General features: G+C 38.3%; 1 protein-coding gene across 1 annotated transcript in view; it reads left to right on the top strand.

Moving 5' to 3' along the window:
* Nucleotides 1–6,851, top strand: part of LOC109914913 (spindle assembly abnormal protein 6 homolog) — a 147,131-nt gene extending 140,280 nt beyond the window's left edge. The window contains exons 16-17 of the mRNA XM_020514520.2: nucleotides 2,562–2,668; nucleotides 5,351–6,851. Coding sequence (XP_020370109.1) covers nucleotides 2,562–2,668; nucleotides 5,351–5,445 — 202 coding nt within the window. The 3' untranslated portion in view covers nucleotides 5,446–6,851. The remainder of the gene's footprint in view (nucleotides 1–2,561; nucleotides 2,669–5,350) is intronic.
* Nucleotides 6,852–11,523: the final 4,672 nt, after the last annotated feature.

Here is an 11,523-nt window from a genome sequence, read left to right as displayed (position 1 = left end):
TTCCTGCTCCTCTGATGCTGCTTGGCCTGCTGTGTTCGTCCAGTTCTACACCTTGTTATCTCTGCTCCTGAAGAAAATTTGCCTGCAGTAGTTGTCTTTGAGTTTGGGTAAGCATTTCTGGCATCATGCCTTTATTTGGAAGGCTTGACTCATTCGATCCTGCGGTTGAAGACTGGGCCCAGTATGTGGAAAGAATGCGTTATGTTTTCCAGGCAAATAACATTGAGGCAGAGGAAAAGCTTTGAGTAATTCTTCTGACTGCTTGCAGACCCACAACATTTTTTGGTTATTAGGAGCCTAATTTTTCCTGAGACACTAGATACTAAAACCTTTCAAGAGTTGACCACTTCTAATTCTGAGATGCTGTTGGTTTTATATGACAGCCCAAGAATCAGTGGACTCTATACCAGCATTTTTGACAAGGTTAAGATGACTGGCAGAAGCATGTGATTTTGGGTTAACCCTGAATGAGATGCCAAGAGACCATTTGGTGTGTGGGATTAATGATGTAAACATGCAAAAGCACTTACTAGCTGAAGCCCGACTGGACTTCAAACAGGCAGTACAACTCTCTTTGTCAATAGAAAATGCAGCAAGTGGAGCATGTGAGCTGCAGGACATCTAGATGGAAGTGGACACCCTCACTTGTCCAGTTGAGCTTGGGGAACATCACTGAGTGTAGGCAGTCACAGAGCATCATGCAGAATGTATCCTGAGCAGAGGAACTCTAGGTCAGCCCACAGCAAAACCCCAAAACAAAGCTGAGCCTCGGCCAAATGGCTAAAATGTTCTTCAGGATCCAGGCCAACCAGTATGACAACTCGTAGGCTGGTAACCACAAGAGTGCACACCATCTACTTGTGGCTTGGAACAGTTAAATTGCCTAACAACATCCAAACCAGAACCAATCAAAATAAAAGTCTGGTTAAATGGTCACCCGGTTCTCATGAAGGTTGATACCAGCACAACTGTATCATTGGTTCAGAACCAGTCATTAACAAGATTCACTCTGGACTCCAATCCTTAAGTTTATGCAAGACTGAGAACATATACTGGGGAACCGTTGCAGATTAAGGGTGTGACTTTGGTTCCCGTCTCCAATGGGAAGTGGTTGGTGCAGTTACCACTGATCGTAGTAAAAGGGTCAGGCCAGGTGGATCTTGGAGAGGTGGGATCTCTGATTGGCCCAGGTTAACAGCCCCAGTCAGTGAGGCCTGGCTGACTGATATAAACAGGAATGTCAGAGAGCATCCTCACTCTTGGGACTGGCACTGATCTAGCTAATCAGAGTCCATGTATTGTGCTTGTGTAAATAATGGGTGACTTGGTGATAGGATACTGGCCTGTCTGCAGCTTTTTCAGCACTATTTCAGCTTCATATTTTATGCTTGTTTTCTGCTGGTAAAGTATCTGAAGTACCTAACTGTACAGTATTTATTTTATAATAAATTATTTTGTTTTGCTCGTTATTTAAGCTGGAAATGCACGGTACTGCACATGTATGGTATTGTATTTCAATTTGTACATTCTTTCTCTAAGCAAAAAATGTCTGTAGGAACCTAACTCTGCCTTAACATTAATTCCTATGTGCTTCACTTAGTTATATCACCTAAAGTCACAATATTCAGGAATGCAACCACGGTTTTATCAGATGATAAGATTCAACTCTAATAATCTCAAAAATCAATATACTAAGATTCTTGCTTGGTGAATGGACTCTTGAGTCCTCTTGAGGTACATGGTGCTGAAAATTAGCATTGTGAAAGAATGGAAGGAAATTAGGAGAGTGAAAATAAACAGTATTAAATATGCAAGATTACATTTAAGAGTATACCTATATCTTAATTCAGATTGACAAAAGATGGAGAGAAACAATGTCTTATCTACTCCTGTGTGCCAGGTGAAATGCATAAATTAGCATAGGTCTGATGGGGAAGCATACATGGTGGGTCTTATCAGACATTCATCTTGCTGAGGTCTTTACTTCTATGTAGATTACAATGGAACTTCTGCTTGTGATCAAGGAATGTGTTTCTGAATAAGCTCCTCCAATATGATATATAGTCAGACTGATATTCTAGGTGACTGGGCACATTATTTTTAAATTAGTTATGCAGATTGGTCTCCAGAATATTTTGTTATTGGTTTTATAAGTTAAGCATTTAAAAGTAAATAACTTGATGTAATTGTTGATATAAAACAGATGAAAAAAATTAGAAGATTTTACGCTGGTTTTGGCTCCTTGTAAATTTCTGTACAGCCAAGCTATTGTAAGTTTATTTACTGAAATAAATCACACTGTTGGGAGATAATTGGCTGAAACAGAGCAAACGGAGTTTGTGTTTAGTTAGCCCACTTAACTTTTGGAATTGTTTAATTTTCAAAAAGTCAAAGCCTGTAACAAAGCAGTATACTATTTCCTCCAATCTATTAATGTGATATTAATTTTCAAAATAAAGTTTTTAAAAACTGAAATATTTTGTCATGTTAACATTCTCTCTGACTGTGGTTTGAACAACTCCTCCAGCTGTTAAATTAGAAATATTTCTTATTCACTATAGTGAACCAGTTGGCTTGGACTTGAAATACTTACAAAAGAGAGAAGGTGGTAAACTAGTGTTGCCTCGAGCGGTGTCACTACAGAAGGCATCATGTCCATCTAGCACAGGTAATAAAGCAGTTGGATTCGTGTATGTGTACACTAAACAGTTTTTTTTTAATGCCTGCATGTAGAGAAAATCATATGGGATGCTAATATGTGATTTGTATCCACTTTAATTTTTGCTTAAATAATCCTGGAAGGCCATGGAGTGTATTTTTTCTTCAAAATTACTTACTTAAAAATGATTGGATAGTTTGTTTCAACGCAACAAAAGTTTTTAATTATTAAAAGTCATTGTAATGTATGGATATAATGTCACCAACTTTTGACTTGCTTTCATCTGATGCGGTAAGTGTTCACTGTTAGAATGTAATCATGTGCATTGTGGTGTCCTTGCAATTGGTAAAATGCATGCAAAAGCTTAAAAATTAGAAATACAAACAGAAATATTGTAAACAATCAACAGGGTGAGGGCAGTTACAACACTCATGAAGCCTGACACCACCTAGGCCAAAGCAGCCCACTTGATCAGCATCTCACCCCTTCATGAGTAACACACTGTGGTTGCAGTATATACCATCTACAAGATGCAGCGCATAAACTTGTCAAAGCTCCTTAGACAGCTCCTTCCAAACCAATGATCTGTACCATCTTGAAGAACAAGACAGCAAGTCCATGTGAATACCACAATCTGCAATTCTCCTCCAAGTCACACACCATCCTGAATTGGTAAAATATCACCACTCTTCACTGTTGTGTTACAATCCTGGAACTGCCTTGTGACAGCATTTATACAACCTGACTGCAGCTGTCAAGAATGCCTGTCCTGCTTTCTGAGGGATAATTTAAATGCTGGCCTTGTTAGTGATGCGCAAATTTCATTAACAATTTTGAAAAAGAAGCTATAGAGAGAATAAAATCAATCTGCACAAATGCTTCCTCACCTGCTGAGTATCTGTAATATTCTATCAGTATTGGCCCTCCTGCCTTAGATGTCCTCTGTCCTTCATTAACTGGGTAGAGCTCAATTGCTGTGTCCTTAGAAGTGGTCCTTTGATTTCTAGAAGCAAAGTTTTTGGGTACATAACCCTCCTTTCCGTCAAATGTCGAGATTAGGACACAAGCATGAAGGTAAATAAATCTCTGGAGCCTGATCAAGTGGATCCTAGGACATTGTGGCAAGCTCAGAAAAATTGCAGGGCCCCTAGCAGGGATATTTATACCATCAACAGCCACAGGTAAGGTGCCGAAAGACTGGAGGGTAGCTACTGGTGTGTCATCATTTAAGAAAGGCTGCAAGGAAAAGCCAGGAGACTACAGACCAGTACGCCTAACTTAAGTAGTGGCTAGATTGTTGGAGGGGGTTCTGAGAGACCGGATCTACGTGCATTTGGAAAGGCAAGGACTGATTAGGGATAGTGTGGCTTTGTGTGTGGGAAATTGTGTCTCACAAATTTGATTAAGTTTTTTGAAGAAATGACTAAGATGATAGATGATGGTAGACTGGTTAGTAAAGTTAGATAACATAGGATCCAGGGAGAGGTAGCCAACTGGATGTAAAATTGACTTGACAGTATGAGACAGAGGGTGGTGGTAGAGGGTCATTGTTCAGACTGCAAGCTTGTGACTAGTGGTGTGCAGCAGGGATTGGTGCTGGGTCTACCGTTGTTTATTGCTTTTGTATATAATCGATATGTATGAGGGTATAGGAAGAATGGTTAGTAAGTTTGCAGATGACACCAAATTTGTTGGTACAGTGGTCAGTGAAGGTGGTTATCTAAGGATAACAGGATCTTGATCAACTGGACTGGTGGGCTGAATAATGGCAGATGGAGTTTAATTCAGATAAATATAAGGTGTTACATTTTGGTAAGACAAACCAGGCAGGACATACACATTTAATGGTAGGACCTTAGTGAGTGTTGTCGAACAGAGACCTATGGGTGCAGGTACATAGTTCCTTGAAAGTGGCCTCACAGGTCGACAGGGTGGTTTAGAAGGCATTTGACAGACTTGCCTCCATTGGTCAGAATGTTGAGACCAGAAATTGGGACAGCGTACAAGACAGTGGCAAGGCTACATTTGGAGCACGGCAAGCAATTCTGGTTGTCCTGCTATAGGAAGGATGTTATTAAACTGGAAAGGATGCAAAAACCATTTATAAGGATGTTACTAAAACTGTAAGGTTTAAGTTTTAGGAGATGCTGGCTAGGCTGGGACATTTTTTCCCTGGAGTGTAGGAGGCTGAGGGATGACCTTGGAGGTTTATAAAATCATGAGGGGCATAGACAAAGTGAATAGCCGTGGTCTGTTCTTCAGGTTAGGGGAGTCCAAAACTAGAGGACATAGGTTTAATTTGAGAGGGAAAGATTTAAAAGGGATCTGAGAGGCAACTATTTCACACATATATGGAAAGAGCTGCCAGAGGAAGTGGTTGGTTGGGATAGGTACAATTACAGTATTGGACGGGTACATGAATCGGAAAGATTTCAAGGGATATGAGCCAAACACAGGCAAATGGGACCAGTTCAATTAAGGAAACCTGTTTGGCATAGATGAGTTGGGCAGAATGGTCTGTTTCCGTGCTGTATGAGCATATGTCTCTCAGAATAAAAGAGATCTGCCCAGTGTTTAATAAAACATTTTTTGGACAATTTTGGAAATATATAATTTTTAATGTACAGAAATAATCTGTCTTCTTTCTTTTTCTCTCTCTCTGACTCTCATTGTTTTCTGGTGTTTATTTAGTGCCCACACGTCCACCAATGCCAAAGCAGGGAAATTCACCACCAGTGATGTCTGCCTACTTCCCTGGACAACAGCCTAGGCTCCCTGCATCATGAAGAAAGAGCAGTAACAAAACGTCTCAACCTGGATCATAGTCAGGAAAGGAGAAAGGAGTTTCCTTCCCATTAATTTAAGAAAAAAGGGCCTCCAGCACACATCACTACAAGTTGTGTAGTGATACATGTTAGACCTATTTATCTTTTTTGTAAGAAATGACTGAACTGGACAGTGATAATTAGCCTAAACCCAGGTGCTCATTCAAACTGCCAGATTAAACTTTATTGCCATTTTCAGATTAATGTGCATACAAATATAATATTCATTGAGGGAAGGTCTTCCACACATCCAACAGCAGTATACCAAAGTACATGTGATAGGGTCAGGAGTCTGTATTTTGTGCCTTACAGATCACTATACTGGTGTGAATTATAGATAATTTGATAAAGGTAATTTGGAACAATGTGCATCAGAGCATAAGTCTTAACTAATTGGTAAAAATGAAGAACAGTGGTTTCCGTTACAGAATGAAACTGAGGCTTCTCCCTCCACAATCACTCTTGATTATGTCCTGCTATATTAAATTATTGTTTCTGCAAACACAAATCTTCAGGGGATAAACACCTCAGCATTCCTTTGTCAGTTTAGACTGTTTTTTGATTATGTTCTCAGCATTAACAATATCTTTGGCACTATATTTGTCTTTTTGTTTTATTTTGCTGAATCTATCCTGACATGTAGAATTTGAGCAGGGATCGCACGCACGGTATCTGTTCATTCTTAAGAGAAAAAAAGCTGTTTTTGTATGTTCAGCTGTCTTAGCAAACTCGTTGGAAGTGCACTGTTTGCCTTTTTAGGCATCAAATTTAAGACAGTCATCTACTAAATGAAACCAATTTTGATTTCAGTTTTCCTCGAACATATTATTGGAACCTTACTGTAATTCAGTATATACAGTCGGTATTACAATATAGGAATGGGTCTGCCCTGTAGGGACTACAGAATTGTTGATGATTAGCCCTAGAAGGGGGAAGGAGTAAGTTCTTTCTTATTAGCTGGACAGCAATAATGTACTTTTTGTATCTGCAAAATATATTTGATAGTTGCATCTTAAGGCAATTTGAATGCATTTTGTTTTGTGAAAATGCACTATAGAATATTAAGTGTCATTATTTAACACACCCTATCAAATTATTTGCCTGAAAGTACGGTCTGTTGCAACTTATCTGTGAGGTTCTGAATTCTATCATTTCTATAAGGTGACTAATATAATTGTATCAGGGATTTTAAAGCACATCAGATGTACAGAACTGGCATTACGTTCCCTATTGTGCTGTAACTAGTAATTTATGGCCTGTTGTACTGAGTATATGTCCATGTATAAACTGTAAAATATTTTTTATTTAAATTGAGTGTTGCATACATATTTTGATGGAATAAAATATATGTACTTATGCAGAATAAATTGTGACCTTTCTTTTCGAAAAGTAGTTCGCGAAGATCTTCTATCACAAAACATAGCTGGAAAATGAGGAGATTGGAAAGAAGACATCGAGATTATTTTAAAATAAAATTATATACCTGATTAGGACTCTTATTCAGGGAAGCATAGTGAGGCAAATAGCCTTTTGGTATTCCTAGCTCTACTTGTATTTTCCTGAGGGAAGGCTCACCCTTACCAAAGATGGTTCTGTAAATAAGAACAATGCTCACTGGATGCAATTCCCTGGAGCATTCTTCATGAAGAATGAGTGTCTGAAAATGATATCAGAGAAAATGTGAATTGTTCCAAGCAAGTTCGAATCTGCCAATCAAAGGATCACTGGGTAGTGACAATTGCAGATTCTATCTGGTCTTTTCCACTCCCAGAATTCCAGCACTGATCCAAATTTTAGTGACCCACTGATTTATTTTTAAAAAAATGTATTTGTTGTTTTGTAATCTGAAGCAATGCAGTACACATTGCCTTAAATCATTGAACCTGTTGGCGTGAGTGCTTCCAATAGACTGTACTCAACCATAGTAAAGCTGGGAAAATTTCTAAATGTGCTCTGTGTAAGTATTCCATAGGTCTATCAAAAATTAAGTGGTTAATTGATTTATAATGATTTTGTGTGTAGAAGTTACCTAGTTTAGCAATAAATGTTAAATTTTAATTGAAATTCATTCACCTCAAAAGAGTTGAAATTGAAGTTTGACTAGGACAGTAAGTGGATATCACTTTAATCATTGTTAATATGTTCCAGTGTTCAGCTTACTAAATCCATGAAAGCCTTATGATTTCTTTATTTTGAAGGGCTGAAGTAATTTATTCAAGCTTAGCCACATTACATCCCAGCTGATTTTAAACAAAATACTCTCTTTGGTAAATCTTAAGGCAGCTTGATGTTACGGTAGCAACAAATGGTAAATATTTCAATTTATTGCTGCCAGTTTGACCCTGTCTTAGGTCATTATAGGCAGTTGAAATGTATAAATTAATCTCTTTGTTTGCTAGCTGATAAACAGTTTATCTTGTGCTGTAGTAACAACATCAGAATTTTTTTAGAAACCTTTTGCAACCAGATTGAGCAGCTATTGTAGTGTGCAGTTTTGTAATATTTTCTACAAAGAATTCATCCATTTTACAAATGAGCTGCCTGATTTCTGCGATTACTCCACTCTCTCCAACCACTGCTTGAATGTGACTTGACACATTTTTAACCAGGCTGCTTCCTAGAATTGCTTATTGGAGGCAGATTTCTCTTTCTACACCAGGACCGTTGTTGATAGAGCTGGCCAGCTGACACCGTTGCAAGCAGACCTTTTATTCGCCTTTGGCTACATTTACTTTTGTTGGTGAGTAATGAATTTAGGTAGTCACCAGACCACCACGTGGAATTTTTGCTTTGGAGTTAGCTGGTTAAAGTGATGTAGGAGTGCGGATGGAGAGACCATACCAAAATAAATTAGGACCGTTCCTTCCACTCAAGAATGGTTTTCTGTCCAGTAGGTTACTTTGTATTGGCCTGGAACATTAGAGGTAGATGGCAGTGCACTGAAGGCTACCCAAACTAGAAAAGGTCAATTAACTCATCTTCAGTTGTTGGGCTCCGTATAATTTAGAGCAACGTATGAAGATTTTACAGGTATCAGCTTTCCCTAGTTGAGGGCTACGGATGGGCTGTTTTTTGGAAAAAAAGAACTGATGAGACTTGGGGAAAATCAATTAAAATAATGGTATAAAAATATAATTATACGTGTTGTGCTCAATGACTGGAACACCCTTTAAGCAATGAAAAGGTAATGCTGCTGAACTATTCTGTAACTTCTGCATCACTGGCATATTTTTTGCATGTTTATGCTTGCATGTTTCAAATCTCCATTCACTAGGATCTAAATACTGGTCTCACTAATGTTATGGAAAGGCTGATGAGTTGGTGATCTTAACACCAAAAAGTTCTTTTCCTTAGTTTTGCAGGCATTCCAAACTGTTATCTTGCAGAAATTTGTTTTACTCCAATTGTTATTTTTTGCAGAATTTATTCAGAACTCTTTAACTTGATGCACAAAAATGTCAATATTTATATAAAATTTAAACATGCTATTGCTGAAAATATTGGTTAAGATTTAAAAAAAACTCCACTCTGCAGTTGATTTACAAATGAATAGCAGAATAACGTGTGCATGTAACGTTGGAACCTTTTAGTTCCCAGAGAGAATATAGTTGACTATAATGTTTTTTATAAGTTGAACACTGTGTACATCATTTGTTGCATTTAACTACCAAAGTGATACTTCCAAGAAGACGCGTGCTTTTACATAGATTGGCCTGCATTTTGTGATAGTATGTTAAGCAAAGATATGGTAAGTTGAATGGTCTTGTACCTCAAATTGACTTTGATGATAGCAAAACTGATGACCTTTGCCGTCAGCATTTGTCTGAGACTGGCAGCAACTCCCAGACTGTGCACATATGCTACTGAATGTGGAAATGGAGAAATCAGTATCGGTGAGTTTATGCATATACCACCTCAAAGCCAACCCTGTTGAATGCAATCAAGTAAAAGCCAAGGAAAATTTGTCCCTATAATTTTTCTGGAAATAATTATACCTTGTAAATTGAGCTGAAACAGAATTGTAAAACCTACTATTTCACAGTTGCTGCTAAACAAAACCTTTCCTGCCCTGGAATATAAATCTTCATATTTAGAGTGCCAAATTTCTCCATTATAAATTTCATTCTTTTTTAAAAAAAAGTCTCTTGATGTTTCAGTTTCTAGCTTTATTCCAAATTCCAATCAATTATTTCACTCCATAAAATATAATTAAAATGAAGAATAATCAATGCACTTTCCTCCCTGGTTTAATGTGTATGAGATCAAAGAGACTGGCTGCCTTACCAAGCTCAATAGACATTTTAGATCTTCTTGACTTAGTGCTAGATTCAAATTGGCAATGGATAATTCATCCTACAGAAACTACTAGATATTCAGGAGCACTTTTCTTTGTGGTCAGGAACATGTGCTGTCTCATTGACTGCATGATCCAGACCAGTACAAAACATTTCTTAGAGAGTGTTTAGCTCCACTGGTAATAAGTGTATCTGAGTGGGGAAGTTGTGAAGTCCTGGTCAGTAGATTGAAGTTGATTTAGTGATGTCCCAGCACAACATTGATGTGTTGCCCTTTTTGAAGTGCAGTGCTTTGGATGGGGCATTAAGAAGAACCACTGAAGTACACTCTGGAGACTGGAAGAGTTGGTATAGCACTGGGTAGCTCCTCTCAGGAACAATTCTTTATATCTTGATGGGTAGCATTTATTTTGTGCTGTCAGTTAACATTTTCAGGTACAACTTCTGCTCCAAATCAGTTAAAGTCCTTGTACCATTATTTCAATAAGTAAAGTAGGTTTATCACAGCCCCATTTCTGCAACCACCGCACCCCCCCAACCCCAAGGCTCTTACTTTACAAATGACTAATGACTTGATTGGATTGAACTTTTAAAGAAGCTTATTGCTTGAAGCTGAGGCGTTCAAGTATACTTTGTTGTTACACTGTAACCTTGGCAGGTCTTTGATTTCATGGATGTTCTTCGCTGAGGTCTGAGGTCTTCTTTTTGTTTTAAAAAAAAACGTTCATAGGATATGGGCATTTACTGGCTGGTTTAACATTCATTGTCCATTCCTAATGCCTTTGAGAACATGGTGAGCTGTCGCCTTGAATTGCGACGTCCATTTGGTGTTGGTAAACCCACAAAGTGTCCACATCCAGTGACGACAACATCACTGCTGAAGGTTTGTTTTGCTTGAGGATCTTTATTTTCCTCAAATTGTGTGAGAGAGGAATTTTACGTTTCTGAAAGAGTTGATTTGCTTTTCATACTGCAAATGAGATAAACTTGTTTTTGACCAGTCTATTCTTGCTTGTAACTTTATCAGGTTTAATCATAGACTGTAAAGCTGACTGTTTTGGAATGCTGCTTCTAAACAGTTGAACTGGCTGCATCAACTGATAACCCCTGGTGCTTGTAGTGTCTTTGAAGATTCATCTGTAGTTTAACTACAGAATCACAGAATTCTCCACAGTGTGGAGAAAGGCAATTCAGCCAATTGCGTCTCCACCGTGGATTGTATCTTCCAAAGGTTGATACTTATTGTAATCAATACATACCTCAGTGCTCTGGGTTTTCTTTCAAGATGCTTGCTGTAAGCTGTTAATCTCTTTGTGTATATTAGCATTATTTATTCTGTAATTGAACTGTAGATTTTGATCTTTGTCTATTTCCGAATCTTTTAAAGTTACCTTGGCATGATAAAGCTGGACATTGCTTCTGTTGGTGATTTTTTAAATGCACTGCTAACTAGGGTGGCATAGTGGCATGTGTGATGGTACTGTGCCTTTAAGAGAGATGTGTTTAATGTTGTTCCTCTTGCACAGGGAGCTGCTATGGTGCCAGAATATCTGCTTCAGACAGGCAGTTGGTAAAGTTGGAGTTGTCTCTGGTTGTTGTTTTTAACTTAGACAATAGAAGCATGAGTGGGTGGGAGATAGTAGGAACTGCAGACGCTGGAAAATCTGAGACAACAAGTGCAGAGCTGGATGAACACAGCAGGCCAAGCAGCATCATAGGAGCAGTAAGGCTGACGTTTCGGGCC

The sequence above is a fragment of the Rhincodon typus genome, chromosome 3 (genome assembly GCF_021869965.1).
Source record: "Rhincodon typus isolate 14 chromosome 3, sRhiTyp1.1, whole genome shotgun sequence".
NCBI lineage: Eukaryota > Metazoa > Chordata > Chondrichthyes > Orectolobiformes > Rhincodontidae > Rhincodon > Rhincodon typus.
The sequence above is the reverse complement of the archived record's forward strand: the minus strand, read 5'-3'. Positions and strand labels throughout refer to the sequence as shown.